The 18,190-nt window shown below is 38.8% G+C and overlaps 1 protein-coding gene across 3 annotated transcripts in view; it reads left to right on the forward strand.

Moving 5' to 3' along the window:
- LOC103679676 (ubiquitin-conjugating enzyme E2 E2) overlaps positions 1–17,003 on the forward strand; it is a 350,872-nt gene extending 333,869 nt beyond the window's left edge. For all 3 annotated transcript variants that reach the window (XM_040636865.1, XM_040636863.1, XM_040636864.1), the window contains exon 6: positions 16,133–17,003. In XM_040636865.1, the coding sequence (XP_040492799.1) occupies positions 16,133–16,230 (98 nt within the window). In that variant the 3' untranslated portion in view covers positions 16,231–17,003. The remainder of the gene's footprint in view (positions 1–16,132) is intronic.
- Positions 17,004–18,190: the final 1,187 nt, after the last annotated feature.

Consider the following 18,190-nt stretch of genomic DNA (forward strand, 5'->3'; position numbering starts at 1 on the left):
AAAAATTTGTTCTCATGACCTCTGACAAAATGGAGCAAAACTAACAGGTCTAGAGGGCTGATTTAATCTTGCAAAAAATATTTTTTTTTTAAAGTCATCATTCCTAAGAATAATTACTATGTGTGTGTCTGAAGAATGGCTGTTTAACTAGGAAAACCATATAGATACAAATGGTACCTAATTTGCAAGTGAAAATATAATTGTTTATGCAGATGTGAGTTCATTCTCATTTAGGGGCAGTAGGTCTATTCATTGCCTTCACCCCCCCACCACCACCAAAAAATACAGCTCTAGACATATAATCACTATGCAAATCTAGTCAGCATGTTTATACTGGAAACAAATGTAGCCAATTATAGAAAAATAGGTGGAGCTGTTTTAAGCATTCATTAAATCTCTCAGGGCAAGGGGGTAAATTAAACTTTATAAGACTGCTGTAAAAATAACCATTTTAGAATTTAAATATGGTTGTATAATTTAGTGGTTGTTACTAGATTCAATTTTAACACCAAAATTTAATTTCAAAAAAATACTCCAAATGAAGCCTTGCATCTGGGGACCTGTGACTGTGCCCAGCACACGGCATTTAAAAATTAGGACTTCAGCGTGTCCCATTTCATGCTGAATCAAGAGTGGCCTTTTGAATTTCCAAAAAGAATCCCGTGGTTTGACCAGTCTTGAATAAATATAGTGGCGGGGTAGGTTAAAGCCCCTGTAGGTGAACTCTTGTCAGCATCATCCACAGGGTAGAAAGCATGGTCCCTCCTACCCCTTAAATGGTCTGCATGATCACAGCCAAGAAGCCAGCTTTCTACAACCTATTTTCTCACTTTTAATGATGTATCTTGGAGAAAGAATTAAAGTAGTAGAATATGAATGTTAAAATGTCATTTGAAAAGTTAAAGCATCAGTGCAGGTCAGATTTCCATGAAGAATGACTAGCACAGCTAGCTTCGTAAAAAGTAGTCATCAAAAGCCAGGCTTCTGAGAAGGGGATGGAAAAGATACAGTTGTGTGTCAAACACTGTGCTGAGCCCCTAAGTGGCAGAGTTGATGGTGGCTTTCAGCTATGTGATCTAAAGAACCCGAGATTCCTTTTAGTCAAAAAACAGAACGAAATTATGCACATACTCTTTTGTTCCAATTATATTTTGTTAGTTTCCTTTCTTTGTGCTACATGTGGTCTCTATAGTCTCTTTGAAAATGTGTATACCTGTGGGAAAGATGGTACCTTAAATGACAGTCACATTATGATCAGGTATATGTTTCCTCTGGGAGAGAAAGGTCTTTGGGGACAGGAGGGGAAAATATGCCAGGAAATCAGCCAAATGGGGAGGAAGCCAACCAGATACAAGCTGGATTTTCCCTACTTTACAAAGGTGCTATACAGTCAGTTGAAGAGAGGCCCAACTTTGAATTACTACACTGTGGTGAAGAGTGGGAAAGTTGGAGAGTTTTGATGTAGGTCCTTGTCCCAAAGTAGGCCAGGCATTTTTTTAAAAAAGAGGCTTGCAGCTCAGCTGAGAAGTGTTAAGGTAAAGAAAGGTCAGCAGGTTAGAGAGGCCAGTGCAACAGGGCTTGTTAGGAGTAATCAAAGACCTACTTAGGGAAGCAGCAGGAAGCAGAGTTGGGATTTCCACCCTAGGGAAGTTATAGGGGCCATCTGGCCAGAGAGAAGTTGGCTTAAGTCTGAAAAGGTTTAAAATCCAGTTTAAAATGCTGATTAGAAAAATCCCACAATGAGCAGTTTGATCTTTTTTTTCCCTTTCTCACATATGGGACAAGGTGATTGTGCCCAAATAATTCAGCATTATTGGAGCAGCTGGCAGGCTCAGTAGAGCATGCAACTCTTGATCCTCAGGGGTTGTAAGTCTGAGCACCACATTGGGTGTAGAAATTACTTTAAAATAAAATCTTTAAAAAAAAGTAGTTCAGCATTATTTTTAAGGAGTTAATGTATAGACAGATAACTTCGATAAGTGCTTTTGTCTCACCTCTTTTCTTTCCTCCTTTCTGTGTTTTAAAACACAGCCCCACCTCCCACCATGAGATCAGTGGTTTGGATTTCCTTCTGCACAGATTGATCTCTCTAGGGAAAACAAGGACAATACAGACTGACCAAACTGTTGTCAAGAGTTGTTGCTCTAAGCGACTAAGAGGGAAACCACTTTGCATTGATGCATTGTTTTAATATATAGGCCAGCACTTTACACTTAGCCCAAAGTTTTTTATCATGAGTTATTCTTTTGGGGCAATGATTTCACAGTAATCTTTGTTATAGTGTTCTCTTACATTAATGTGTTTACTTCTTTTGAAAACATATTTCCTCCAGAAATGGGAAATACTTTATAGGAAGGAAAACATTAGAACAGCCCCTATTAAAGATAAAAGTATGATTAAGATATTGAAAAACCATTTAATGTGTAAGAACAATCTGGTACATTAGACAGGTTATTGCCAAAAGCACATCTTTATGCATAGTTAGCCTTGCCACTAGGGTGGGGGGGTGGGTGTAGTGAAGGAAGCAAAGTTGGACAGGAATAGAAAGTTTTGAAAGAGGGACCTTGCATGACCAAGTTTGTGCCTTTTAAGACTAAAGTTTAGTTCATCTGAGAGTGGAGAGACTGAAGACAGACGTTCAAAAACGTATTTTGATGGTCCAGGTAAGAGATGACAGACACCATGAAGAGAAAGAGAAGGGGAAGGGCCAAGAGATATTTGGGAATCAGAATCCCCAGGACTTGGTTTCCTAGCCACTATGACAGCATCACTAGTGACTGTGTAAACTTGGCTATGCCTGTTCTCCCATAGATTTCTCAGCCAATCTTGGTGAACAAGAAGGATGCATTCTAAGACCAGGGAATAGTATTTAGTCAGTTTATGGTAGCCAGTGGGTTACCAGAAAAATGGAAAACAATTTACCACTTATATTAAAATTTGTCTGGACATGGTTCTTTACCTATATTAGAAGGACAGTAAAAGTTTGAGTCCTAGAAATAGACCTGCTCACTTGGCTGAAGCAGAAGTAGGGGAGAACACATTGCCCAAGGGGTTAAAACAACAACAGGTTCAAGTTCAGGCAAGATGTCAATAAAACAGGAAACTACTGAATACAGACTAAATATAAGAATCTTTATGAATTATAAGAATTGAAACCATCAAGGACTAAAAAAAGGAGATAAGCAAGCTTGAAGAAAGCAAGAGAACAATTTTAAGAAATAGATCACATTGCCTGCTTTAGACTCAAAGCAGAGATAACTAAATATTAAACCACGAAAAAATGACACCAAGGCATCCCAAATGTTTACTGTCTCAAGTCAGCAGCTTGAAGAGCCACTGATCCTGTAGGTGTAAAAATGTCATTTAGGCTTAAGCATGAAGAGGAAGATGCCAGGAACTTGATACTATCTACAGACTAAATTTCGTCCTGATCACCGGTTGTGAGCACCCATTAATTCACTTGTTAAATATTTATTGACTGGTCATCTGCAGTGCCCCAGACACTGCTGGTTTTGTGGTAGAAGGCTGAGAAAGAAATACTGCCTACCCTCACCGGCGGGGGGAAGGAGGGTGGTGGTTAATGGTTGTGTTCTAACTTTAGCAGAGAATTCAACAACATCCCTTTTAGAGGAGAGGATAAGAGCAGCCTCAGCCCAAATCAAAGCCTACACCCTCAGTGTCATTCCTCAGCAGGGACAGCATCCATATGGCTGCCTCAACTACAGATTTCCAGCACTCGAAGGCAAACAGGGTGACCTGGTAAACTGAAACCCCTGAGATTCTTGTCCAGATTCTTGTCTCTGGCTCTGAGCTGGGTTACTGGTATCCCTGGACTCAAGTCCAGATTCCCAGATGCAGTGGAGACTGTGGACATGTGTGATAGTATCTAGGGCATGATTGCTGTACTCACACTCACTCTGAAAGCCATCTCCTGTCCCACTCTTAGCTACTGAATAGGGTAAAGAGAATAGACTATTTGAGGGAAAAATTGGTAAATTAGAATACTTGTTTGTAGTCAGTGGACTACATTTAGGACTGTGGAATAAAAATGTATCTTTTTATCTTGAAGAAAAGGTGTGCATTGCATACAAGTTTCATTAGGTTATTGTTGTCATTTTTACCTCCATCAGGGTTAGAAGTAGAATATAGCATCAAGATAATCTCCATTCTCTCACAGCCAGAGACCATAAGAAAAATACTCTAAAATAATTTGTTTTCCATGCTTGGCAGGAAAGAATATATATTTTTGAATAACTGGATACCTGGGCGGGGCAAGGGGCACCTGGATGGCTTAGTCAGTTGAGCATCCAACTGTTGGTTTCATCAGCTCATGTCATGATCTCAGGGTCCTGGGATCAAGCCCCATATCAGGCACCCCACTCAGCAAGGAGTCTGTTTGTCTCCCTCTCCCTCTGCCCTTCCCCCCATACCTGGTACATATAGGCCAATAAGCTATTCTCTCATCAAAATCTACCATCCTCAATAATAACACATGTTGATGATGATGTGGAGAATTGGAACCCTGACACATTGCAGGTAGGGATGTACAGTGATGCAGTCTCTTTGGATAGACTTTGGCAGTTCCTATAATGGTTATGCATAGGGTTACCATCTGACCAAGCTGTTCCACACCTAGGTATATACCAAGAGGAATGAAAAGATGTTCAAGCAAAACTTGTGTACAGATATTCCTAGTAGCATTATTTATAATAGCCAAAAGTGCAAATTGCCCACGTGTCCATCAACTACTGAATGGATAAATATACTGTGGTCTATTCATACAATAGAATATTATGTGACAATAAAAATGGATGAGGTCTGATGCATGCTACAACATGGATGAACCTTGAAAATGTTATGTCTTGTGAAAGAAGCCAATCACAAAAGATCCCATGTGTATGATTCCATTTCTATGAAATGCCCAGAACAGACAAATACATAGAGACAGAAAGTAGATGACTGGATACCAAGGGCTAGAAGATTTCCGGAGATGAGGAATGGCCGCCAGTGGGCACAAAGCTTCTTTTTGGGGTGATGAAAATAATTCTAAAATGGATTGTGATAATAGTTGCATAACTGTGAATGTCCTAAAAACCATTGAAGTGTACACTTTAATTGATTAAACTATATGAATTACATCTCAGTGAAGCTGCTTTTTAAAAAAAACCCAGCTTTAACATCTTGGCATCTTTGACTCTTTCCTGCCTGCCGCAGCAACAGCTCTTTACAGTGGTATTTTGGGGAAAGCAATGTGTGAATCTCTGGTGTCTTAAACAAGTCCTCTACTGTAAGAGTATTTTCTTGGAGTTCATTAGAAATTATTGCTTAACTAAGCCTGGAATTGTAACCCGATAGCTTCTCAGTAGGAATGCACCATCTGTGCCGTTCTTTAGAGGAGTCTAGTCTAATAGAACGCTTTATATTTCAAAACACACACTGATTTAATGTACATAGCACTGCTATGTAGACTTATAGGATGAGGTTTTAAATTTTTAAAGCTATTTTATCAACAGTGTACGTTAGATTATAGCCAGTGTGGTTTGTATTGTTTATTGAGCAGTCTCAATTCAGTAGGTATTAATGTGGAATGGTTTAGATTTTCTCCCGTCACTGCCTTAGGCCCTGTTTTGTTGAATCTTGCTTTTCTATTCCTTAATAATATTTAGCAGATCTCATAGCATCCAGGTCACTTTCAGTTATTAGAAAGTGAATCTAGTCCATTTTTAAACTGCCCTCTCATACCTGATTGAAATTTAATTTCCTCCTCCATTCCCATCAGGGTGGATGGAACATGGTCTGGTTCTCAGACACTGCCTTCTCCTCCCTTTTCAAGGCCTAACTCCTAAGCAGTTGGGGGCTAGGTTATGAATGACAACAGTCTCCCTTTACCTAATTTCCCGTGGTAATTATTTTCCCAGCTTCTTTGGCAAGCTCCATCTTGCCATCCATGCCTTCTGGGAGACAGGTGTCAAAATGCTGCTTCACTTGGGTAATTTGGAGAGCTCACTGCCCGGTTCCCTGATGTGGAAGAACCAGCCCTGGCTCGGCCTCCTAATAACCCTGTCTCCTGTGGTGTCCAGTAAATATTTAACAACTGGCTGGGAGTGGGAGTCGTGATGGTACGTGGCATGTGTATATGTACATACATAAGTTTATTATACATTTTATTGATGTAAAGAATGTGTAGTATACAATTTACAAATAAGAAAATATACAATACTTTTTAATGTAAATTTCATGTAGTCATTTGATTGTCCTAGAAGTGATTCAGTGATTTTTACCAAAATCTATAGCCTTCCTATAGTTGCAACTGACAAATGAGTGTAGTTCTAACTTGAATGTTGGATGATATTTTCATTTAAGAACTAAGACAAAAATGAAATAAAGAAGGATGTTGGAATTTCACTTGTTCGTGTCATGAGCAACTTCTTTAGCAACTTCCTAATTTGAATTAGGTTCAAATACCGGAAGAATATATCCTCCAGTTTTCATGCTATTCACAATGAAAGGACTCTAGAAATGCTACACTTTTAGGTTTAATCTGCATTATTAGCATTTTATCCATCACTTTCCTAGCTTTCCTAGCTCCAGACAATCAACAAAATAATAAATAATAATAAACCCAAGTCCTAAATTGTAGCACTTGCCAATTTCAGGCTCCATGCATGACCTTAATCTGAATGCATAATTGGGACAAGATTCATGATAGCACATTGTTTTTTTGCACCATATGGATAGAGTAGGCATAAAAAAATTATGAAAATAATAATCATAGCAGTAAAATAATTAAGAAATGATGAGTTTTAAGTATTACCCTTGTTTGTAAATAATTTATTTAATCGTAACTTTATCTTTTTTTTTAAGATTTTATTTATTTATTTGACAGAGAGAGGGACAGCCAGCGAGAGAGGGAACACAAGCAGGGGGAGTGGGAGAAGAAGAAGCAGGCTTCCAGTGGAACAGGGAGCCCGATGCGGGGTTCGATCCCAGGACCCGGGGATCACACCCTGAGCCGAAGGCAGACATTTAACGACTGAGCCACCCAGGAGCCCCTAATTGTAACTTTAATTTTTAATAATGGCTGTGTTGAAACTCCTAAAAATCTAAAAATTGGTTGCAAGCTGGTTCCAGAATACCACTGTCCCTCTCACATAGCATTCTCCTAAAAGCCTCTTAGTTACTGGGGTCCCCTCCTTTGGGGAGCTGCCTTCTTAATAGGACCCTGATGAGATAGCAGGGATAGTATAGACCACTTCCTTGCTGCTCCCTCTCTCTAATCAAATAGTCAAGGGGCAAATCAGCTCATACTTGGTTTAAATCTCTGGCCAAGGATGATACTCCAGTCTGCTCTTGCAGACACCCCATTCTTTACTTGGTGGATCTTTTGTTACCCTCCTTGCATGGCATGAGAGGAAAAAGTCATCCTCTTCCCCTTTTTGTGGTGCCGAGGAGGAGGGAGACAGAGAAGCTCCACTACCACACCCCACACTCCCAAGGTGGTAGCTCGGTAGCCCCACAAACCTTCTTTCTCTCCTTTCCCATATGTTATGATCGATATCTGGGGTTGTCAGAGCCAGATCATCTCTTATTAAGTCCTATGGAAGGTATTGATGGTCTCTAGAATTTGAGATACTCAGTACCTCTTTTAACATCACTAGTTATTAATTCTGGAGTAACAGCGTATCTTGCTAGACTCGTATGCAGTTTTGTTTAGCATTTTCAAATTTAAATCTAGTTTGGTAATATCCACCATTTGGTTTAAATCACAGACATGGTAATTTTCCTCCTAAATCACTTTGAGTCACACACACACACACACACACACACACACACACACACACGACGCATGTGTGTGTATGTTCTCAGGGAACTTAACAATCTTTCCGGTTTGGGCTAAGCCTATAATTAGTAGTCTGGTTCCCCCACATTCCGGAATACAAAAACCTTAACTCTGTCCTACTCACTTGATTTTTAATTAGTAGACCCAGAGGAATTCAGATATTCCTAAATCTTGATAACATTCTTCAAAAGAAACATATGATTCCTATACCCGTGGGGTGGAATAGCTTTAAATGCTCTGAGTCTTAACCTCATCAAGATTAGTATTCTTTAAATAAAATTTTAGTGAAGGAAAAAAAATGGGAAAGGGTAAGGACTTACCCTATCAGATATCAAAACATACTATAAAACTATAATGAGAAAAGCAGGAGGAACAAATAAAGCAAAAGACAAATTAATGTATTAACATCAGTACAGAATCCAGTTCAGATACGTATAGGAATTTTGTGTATGATAAAGCTAGCATTGCACATAAAAGTTACTATATGTAAATATAGGGTAATCCTTCTAAAATACTGCAATGAGTGAAGAGGGCCTTTGTACATAAGCATAACATCAAATCAGAAAATATTAAGGAAAGATTGACTTATTAAAAATTTTAAACTTACGTATGGCAAGGTGCATTATAAACTAGGTTAAGGGACAAATGATACACTGAGAGAAAGTATTTCCTCCACACGTAATGGATAAATAGTGTTATTCTTAGAGGTGCACTGAATTTATTTTGGCTGAATACTGAACAGCCAGTGTTAAAATCAATGAGCAGCCTAAGGCAAGGCTGATTATTCCTATTATAAAATGATCCTCTTAGATAAACAGTAAATAGGAAATTTTATATTAAGAATGTAAATAATATTATAATTTTTTTAATTCAGGATGTTTAAAGTTTGTCATTATGACGTAGTAGTATAATTTTTCAGCACTGCCAGCTGCTAGGTGGCTCCTCTGTACATTTGCAATACTTACATAGATGTTTCACTTGATGAAAAGCATGAATTGGGAGGGGAGGCTTACTTATGCCAGTGCAGGTTACCGTTAATGGAGATTTTGCTGTCGGATCAGTAAACTTTCCTTTCCCTCTAACACTTACAAAAAGGTAAAGACTTAAGCGTCTCAGCTCCCAGACTTGAAGATTTGGCTGGCGGTGGTGGTGCGTGTACTGAAGTGCTCCCATGAACTGAAGCTGTGTGCAGTGCTTAAAGAAAACACTTCCTAAGTATTTAAGAAACAAACATAAGGTTTTTTCCCCTGTTTTAATTTCTAATGTTTTTACATTTGCTTGCTGCTTCCCACAGTCACTGGATGTGCTGCTTTCCCAGCAGCCATTGCTTGCTACCTTTCCCATCGGTGTTAGTTTACGCAGCAATGTAAGACCCGTGTTGTTCCAGCAGCTTTTTCACAAATGGTAACTGCTCTTCCATGTCCCCTTGAACATTTGTTTGGATACCTGAGAAAGCAGTTCCAAATTATTCCCTTATACGTCATGGTGTTTATCTTTGGCCGAAAGAGATTTTCAGCCCCAAGTGACATTCACAATGCTTACCAGTACTTTTAAAGCCAGTATTCAGATAGTAGCACTGAGTACACATGATGGTAGCATGCCTATTAAATATGACGGCCACTTACATGATCTTTGATCTCCACAAGTTCAGGAAAGCTGGAAATGACATCAAAGGAGGCATGTCTGTTCAGTCTTCACTAAAGCAGATTTTGGCTGAATACTGAGGCCAAAGCTAAATTTCAGCGCATGCTTGATATTTACAATGTATAAAGTGCTCCTTCATATTAGGAGGGAAAAAATGGACAAAAGACATGAACAAATCACAGAGAAAGAAATATAAATAGTAAACAAATAGGAGGAAATATTAAACCTTAGTAAGGCGTCAAGTTAAATGCAGTTTCAACAATGACAGATTTTTTTGTTGTTAAGCTAACAAAAAAAATTAAAAAGATAGGTAATGCAGTGTTGCTGAGAATGCTTAGAAACAGGGCAAATTGTACATCCTTTGAGTGATGGCAGTTCAGCAGTATTTACCAAAGTTTAAAATATGTGTTCTCTGGTCCAGCACTCTTACCTAGAGGAATCTACCCTCCAGAAGTACTTTGCCGTGTGCTCAAAGATTTATACAAGACTGTAATATTAGTTGTAATAACAAAAAATCAGATCAAATTTACGTGTGCATCAGGAGAGGAATGGCAGACTGCTGAATAACCACAAAGGAATGCCCTGTGATTATTAAAAATAATGAGCCTAGGTCTATTTGTACTGCCTTAGAAATGCAACTGCATTGTATTGTTATAGAAGAAAATGCAAGTTGCTGAATGTTTTTTATGTGATTCCCATTTGATTTAAACAAATATAAAGAAAAAAGTAAGGAGGGATGAGTATCAAACTGTTAACAGTGGTTACGTTGAGATAGAAGAGGTATTGGGATGGAGGAAATTAGAGGGAAGAAGGTAATGTTTTTTACATCATACGTACTTCTTTATTATTTGAATTTATTATAATGAGCATCTATTACTTTTTTGTCTTATAAAAGATTTAAAGAAAACTAAGCTAGACCAAACCACCACCGAAAAAGTCCATGAAAGACAAAAATGGGCTGCTTCACATCATTACAAGGCAGACCCGTGGAAAGCCTCCAGTGACTTGATGGGTAGCTAAAAGAATGATGTTAATCACAGGTATAATGGAACAGCTGGCAAAGCAGTCATTTATAGCCTTGAAGAATCCAAGAAATGGCAAAGTGCAAAGCACAAATTTCAAGAATAAAATAATTTAATAAATAACAGGAGAAAAGTGAAAGAAAGCTTTCAAAATCACTATCAGGTCCCTTTCTGTGACATGCTGATAATTCATGTCTAGAAAAGAAACTTCTGTGATGAACCAACTTATAATGCTAGTGCTACACAGGGACACATGCCATATGGAGTCGCTGCTATTTATGGTTGCTATTTTGTGTGTGTTCCTTCCTTACTTGTCTTATGTTCTTCTCTCTCTACTTAAATCCTTGCAGTAAACGGAGTTAACAAGAGGGAAACAGAGTGGCAGGCAGAGTCCCATGAGGCACCATTTTGTTTAGCACTGGTTCTCCAGTACCTAGAACAGAGTACAGACTCAGTAAATATTTGTCGAATGAATGTGTAGGCTCCAGTCCAGTGGGAAATACAGATAAGTAAACAGACAACTAAAAGGCAGTATTCTCAGTGCAATGATAGAGGTAGGAACAGACAAAACAGAAATGGGACGCATAAGACTGCCAGGAAGCTCCTAGAAGACAGGCCCAAGGATGCCGTGCTTGAGCTAAATGTTGAGAAATGAGTAGAAGCCTTCAAGCAAAGGAAGCAGGACGAGTATAAGTGCAGACCTATGAAAGAGCAGGGCTTATTGAAGAAGCTGCAAGTTGTTTTTTCTGGCTGCAAGCATGGGGACAGGAGAGACCAGTGATGTTCGTGCTCTGCCTCAAATCATATCCTCACAGCGTGGGCAGATGGGGAAGAAGACAGGTCTGTCATTTCAGCTCAAAGGAGGAAGAAGGGGACAGATGAAAGATAAGGCCTAGAAAGATTAGGCCTAAATCAAGGATCTTGGGAGCCATGCTAAGGACTTCTGGATTTTATCTGAGAGAATGTCTTCACAAAGACAATCAGATTTATATTTTAAAAATATGACGCATAAGAACACTTAGTTGCCAGTCTTTATTTTGAAAATAATAGCAGCAATGTTGTACATTAAAAAAATTAATTCATTTAATTCTCACAGAATTTTAGGGAGTAGTTACTGTCTCCATTGTGTAGTTGAGGAAACAGGCACAGAGAAGTTAAGTAATTTGCCCAAGGTGACTCAGTTACTGGCAGAACTGAGGTACACACCCATGCAGTCTGTATCCAAAGCCCATGCCCTTGTCCTATTCTGTACTATTTTTTGTTTGTGGTTTTTTTTTTAAGAATATATATGCTTTCTTAAGAAAAGGGAATCCAGGGGCATCTGGGTGGCTCAGTCAGTTAAGCATCTGCCTTTGACTCAGGTCATGATCCCAGGGTCAAGCCCTATGTAGGGCTTCCCACTGAGCAGGTAGTCTGCTTCTCCCTCTCCTTCTGTCCCTTCCTCTGTTTGTGCTTTCTCTCTTACTCGTTCTTTCTCAATTAAATAAATAAAAATCTTTTTTTTTTAAAAAAGGGAATCCATTTTTTTTCCGTGTAATTTTTCCTGTATCACCTGCCAACCAAGACAGAATGTTCTTTGACCTTGCAAATAGAATCACCCAGTAGTTCAGTAGTTTGCCTGTCACTTCCACTCCCTTCTTGCCATACAGCTGCTGCTTATCCCCTTGAGTATTGATTCCTGTCTCCCCCCTTTTCTGGACAAGCTTTAAGCCATTTGGCTTCCAGGGCACCCAGTGTAGCCCCCGCCAGGAGAGAGGCAAGCCTGGAGATGAAGTTATAGGAGTTGTCTGAGCCTTTCTCTTCCAGAATCAAAGGTGCACAGACCACAGATCTCAAAAAAATGGGAGAGCAGAGTATTCATTATGCTCACCTTTCACTCACTTGCAAATCATGGTGGTTATTCAGTCAACAAGCACTTAGTACTAACAGCTTCTCTTTGCACCTGGAACTGTGTAGGGAGGCAGAGATGAGACAAGGAAGTAGAGAGGAGGGAAAAGGTAGGTGTGCTGCCCCTTGTCAGTGGTCTTTCAGTCTTACCCTTTCATTCAGGCTAGTATTTCATACCTAGTATTGTGTCAACAAGGTGAAGGCATTTTTATTAAACAGGTGAGGTGATGTGGTTTAGAGGTGTAGTTAATGAAGAACATTATATACCAACTCTCATATCCATGATTTTCCATTGCCCGTGCCATAAATCCTGTTCCTCAGCCTCGGGGAACCTCTAATACATGCGGCATTGGTATTCGGGAGAATGAAGTGCTTAAAATCATCTAACCCTGTGCTGTAAGCATAAACATGCTCTTCTTTCAAAAATTCAAATAATTGCTGTGAACAAGGCAAAAAATGTAGAAGACTTAAATTTCAATTTACTTATCCACTGATAAATCTTGTGGGGTTTCTTTAGTAAAGAGAAGGAAGACTGTTAGAGGATAATATCAAAGATCGATGAAGATTTGAGAAAGTAGAAACCCAAAGTGATGGGAATTTTTTCCTTCTCTTTTAGAAAGAAGTTGTTAGAGAAGTAAGCAAGTAATTTATGTTTAGATACTCTTATTACATCCCTGGCATAACTGTATCCATGAAATATGAAACCTGTGTAAGGAGATTCATCTTTACTTAGATTCGTAATTATAAATACACTACAAAAAGAGTGTCTTGTTCCGTTAAATTCACTGTGATAGTCATTGCGTAGTTTTGTTTTTGGTTTTTTAATGGTTTTTTGCTTTCCTATTTTTTTTTTAAGATTGATTGATTTTAGAGAGGGAGAGCACAAGTCGGGGGGGGGGGCAGAGGGAGAGAGAGAAACCTCAAGCAGACTCCCCGCTGAGCACAGAGCCCAATGCAGGGCTTGATCCCAGGACCCCAAGATCATGATCTGAGCAGAAATCAAGAGCCAGCCACTCAATTGACTGAGCCACCCAGGCGGCCCTATATTATATAGTTTTGATTCACTAATCTACAGTCTCAACTTTCTACAGCAAAACATTTAGCACTGAGAACTACTTGGTTAATAATATGTGATTTTTAAATTCCTTCATTTTATACTTTTATGTTATTCATTTATACTTTTAAAAAATTTCAGATTTACATAAATTTGTGAAAGTCTGTGCATGGTAATGTTCCTCACAGCATTGTTTATAAAGCCAAAAATTGGAACAAACCCAAATGTTTCTAAACAAGTAGTTGGTTATTCAGGTGAATACTAAAAATGATGAAGTAGATTTGTAATTATTGCTATATAAAAGTTACTTACCATATAGTGAGTTTTTAACATTACAGAAGCAGACTATAAATTAATCTTTTTTTTAATTGTGTGTTTAGAGAAGAAGTCCAGGAAGATATAAGGCAAATGTTAGCAGTAGTTCTCTCTGAGTAAATTTACAGATGATCTTCACTTACAGTTTTCTGTCTTGTGTATTATTTGAGGCAGTTTTTATTATTAATATTGCTTTTATAGTTAGCATGTATGATTTTACAGGTAGAAAAATATTCTTTTTAAACTCAAACTTGAAAAGGTAAAAGGAACTCTGAAAGAAATCTAATCTAATTGTTTAAGCAGACAAAAAAATTTTGCACAATGCATGTTAATTTTATCAGTGCTCTAACTTTTGTTTTGAGATTTTCCCCCCTTCTTCCCTACTAAAATAATATTAACACTTGATTGTAACACATTTTCTCACCCATACCTTCCTGTTCCCCATCCTTCATCTGTCCCCTTCTTCCTCCTTTGAGCTGAAATGACAGACCTGTCTTCTTCCCCATCTGCCCACGCTGTGAGGATATGATTTGAGGCAGAGCACAAACATCACTGGTCATTCTGACATTAAGCCTGTCCTTTACCTCGATCAGTGAGTTAGAAAGCACAGATGGATCTTTAGTGCATTTCACTAATAGAGATTCTGTTCAATTAAACACCTGTCTTGAGTGACGTAGACTGCAGCTCTTGAGGATACCTATGTTTTACTCAAACTTTTACATTCTAGACTGCCAGAAATTGGAATAAGATGATTTTTTTTCAAGGGTAGAGAAATGTGACTCAGACCTCTCTTTGGCCCTTTAGCCTCTAAAGTCATTACTTAATCTGAACTGGAAGACCACATTTTTTTTAAGTATCTTAGCCAGTTTCCAGGCATTTGGTATTACTAGTTTAAATCTTCTTGAAGCTGATTGGTTTACGTGATGGTCTCAGGTTCGGCATTTGGGCGAGTGAAGGGGAAGAATCACAGAGTAGGCAGAGATGCAGAAGTTCTGAACAAACCCACATACTGGGTAGTCTATCTAAATTGTTTGTGGTATAAGTGAATATAAGAAACTGACCTCTCCCTAGAATAAATGTAACAAGCTTAGCACAAGTCCAAGAAAACATAAGCAAGGTTTGGTAAAATGTAAGCAGTGTCTTTTTAGAGAGAGGGCTTGGAAAGTCTTCAGCAGCAGCCTCAGTAGATCATTAAAAGGTGGTGTTTCTGTTGCACCTCTAATACTGAGAAGGTGTGACCGTGAGTATCTTTCTAGGTTAGAATCTCATCTTCCCGCGTTACAGGTTGTGTTAGACCACAGGTGCACTTCTTTACTTTTTTCATCTTTAACTTTATTTTTTTTTTATCTTTAACATACTGTTTGCTAATTTTGGTTCCTTCTTATCCACTAGCTCTAATATACTCAAATTCTCAACACCAAAAACAGAGGAAATAAAAATCAGGGAAGGAGTGAAATTAGAGAATGAAGGGAAAGGGAGGGGGTACATTCTGGGACCTAAAAAACCTAAAAAACTAAAAAAAAAAACTAAAAAAAAAAAAAATCCAGAAACCTAAAAAAAAAAAACCTTTATTTTTAATTGCTCTGATTTTTTTTCAGTCCTGTGTGGGTGGAAAGCAATCTCCCAAGCAGGGCGTAGTGGGCTCCAGGCTCAGAGCCTGGCTCCGCCGCTTACTCTGTCTTGGGTAGGTGACTTACTAACCCCCTAGTGTTCCAGTTTCCTGATGTGTCAGTTCCGCGGAGTTTTATGGAGTTAGTATGTTAAAGTTTCAGGATGTGAGTATTAGCTATTATTTAATATCTACAGGTATTTTCATAATAAAGAGCTATATGGATTTTGATATTTCCAAATTTGGAGGAAGAAGTAGACCATCTTCCCCTGTGTCAGTAAGGCTGCTGCTTGATGGTGTTCAGCTGAGGCTCTTGAAGCCTCCGCCAGTGTAGGCAGTGAGGGGTGGGAGTGCCACCACTGCCACCACCTAGGGTCTAAGTCCCAGGGTAAAGGAGTTGGCCAGGCCATCAGAACCACTTCCCAAAGAGTTCTCAGTGAAACAGCTACCTGAAAACAAGGGGAGGGAGGTGCAGTGGGAACAGGGAGAGAGAATGACTAGTCAAGAAATGACAAGAGCCATCGGTAAAAGTACAAGTAGATGACTCTTTTGGCAGCTGGTGTGAAATGTGATGTGTCACTGGCAGGTCATTTACAAGTCTTTGCTAAAGTGACATTGTTCCAGCTTACAGCAGCAGTTTCCCACCACCTCTGCAACTACTCCTTGATCTAGGGCTAGCTTTCTAGACACTCCTTTGCCCCAGCTTTGAAAGAGGAAGTGCTGCTGGTATTTACTGACTCCTGACTCTGCTTCCCTTCCAGCTGACCCTCTGGTGGGCAGCATTGCCACACAGTACATGACCAACAGAGCAGAGCACGACCGGATGGCCAGACAGTGGACCAAGCGATATGCCACATAGGGGCCTGCTGCTTGCTGCCCCCGCCGGACCTGTGCAAGCACATTCACCAAGTGCATCAATAGCCCTACCCACCCCTCCGGACCTCGGTTCTTATTTTCTTATTTTTATTAAATTTTGAACCTTTTTCTGATGGTATGTCATCCATTCCCCACTCCCTTCTCCCTCTCTCCTTTTCCTCCTTTTCCTTCTCTCTTCCCTCCACCCCCCCACCCCCCCACCTTCTCAATTTATTCCCTTTTTTGATTTCTATTAACTTGAAAGATTTGGGTTTTTTTTTCCCACCTCAACATGGATGGGAACTTTTGTTTTCAGTGCAAACAATGTTGGATCTGTAATAGTAAGAGCTTTCTTACAAAGCTTTGTATTACTGTGTGGTTTTGTTTTTTGTTGTTGTTTGTTTTATTTTGATTTTTTTCCTTTTATGTGATCTTTGGGAAAACACGAATTCAGAATTATATCTCATTTCTACTTAAATGTAGTGCTTAGGGTTAATTTTTTGTACTGAAGTCTTTATTGGTGGGTGCATGCTACTGGGAACAAGTTTTTTGTACAAAAGCTTCAATCAGAATCACTGTGCATTACTGAGACTCTGTTTATCACTAGCCTTCTGTCCCCCACACAGAGGACTGTTGGATTGAACAAAATAATATGTATTTTGATTTACTTAAAGTGCTTGTAAATTTCTTAGGGACCTGCCACTTTTGACTGTGGATCAGTTGATGTACACTTGTATTATTAAAGCACTCAATAAATCACTGTGGCTGATAAATGCACTTCTGGTAACCCAGTGTTTGCTTTGTATCCTGGTGACCAGTGTAGCCCTACGTGCAGCAAGTCGTGTCTAACTCAATTACAGATTCAAGTGTATTTTTCATCTGACCTCTAATATTTCTTTGTAGCTAAGTTGCTTAACATGTGGAATTTCTCCAGCTGTCAATAACCTGATGATTTTACACTTGTTTCAGATCATTATCACTTTACATATTAGCCGGACATTCCTTTCTCATAGACATCCTTTCTGTTACAACCTTCTCTATTCAACAATTAAAATATGAGACTCCAAAAATAGCTTCTAGTGAAAGTCAAGTTTGAGCTGAGCATTGAGTTTGACCACTTTTGAATTTATTTCTCTCCTTTTTTCCTTTTAAGATTGTTATAGTGATTACCCTTGAGTTTTGGTTTTGGGTTTTTTCCATGATTTTGGTGGAAGAAGTAAACTCAATTGCATCAATCATGGTCAACACATTCACTGACAAGGGTATGTATGTCTGGCTTTAACCTTCAGACTATTTTAGGTATGTTTTGTTTTTTCTCCATAATTTTAGTGGAAGAAATAAACTCAACTGTATCACTCATGGTCAACACATTCAGTGACAAGGGTATGTCTGTCTGGCTTTGACCTTCAGACTATTTTAGGTGTGCAGCAATAGAAGGCAAAGGAAACTTGTGTGTGGTGCAGTTTGAAAAACATACTGATGTGCCGATCAAAATTCAGGGTTCTTTGTGTTACAAGGCTTTCACTAATTACAGTTACAAGCCCACCATACCACTTGGTCTCATTTAAGGAACATCTTTACTGCTAAATAGTGGGATTTATAAATGGAAGTCATTCACCTCTGAATATTTCTGATTCAAATTTAAAATCTTTATTTGTGACATTTTAAATACCTGAGCCAAAAGATGCAGGTTTTTGTGGTTAAAAAGAAGTCTCAAAGAAAATATTGTTCAAATATTGAAAAAGTAACTTTTAAACTAGAGTACCTAGGGTTATTTTTTTCTCTTTTTAATAATGATTTTACCATTCATTTTATTTGAAAACATTTTCCAGCATACCAGAACACTGTATGGTCTCTGTTGTAACCACTCAACTCTTTGCTTGTAGCAAAGGGAACTGCAGACCATACATGTGAATGGGCATAGCTGTGTTCTAATAAAACTATCAATAGCCAAATTTGGCCTG

This window comes from Ursus maritimus, unplaced genomic scaffold (genome assembly GCF_017311325.1).
Source record: "Ursus maritimus isolate PB19 unplaced genomic scaffold, ASM1731132v1 scaffold_20, whole genome shotgun sequence".
NCBI classification, from domain to species: domain Eukaryota; kingdom Metazoa; phylum Chordata; class Mammalia; order Carnivora; family Ursidae; genus Ursus; species Ursus maritimus.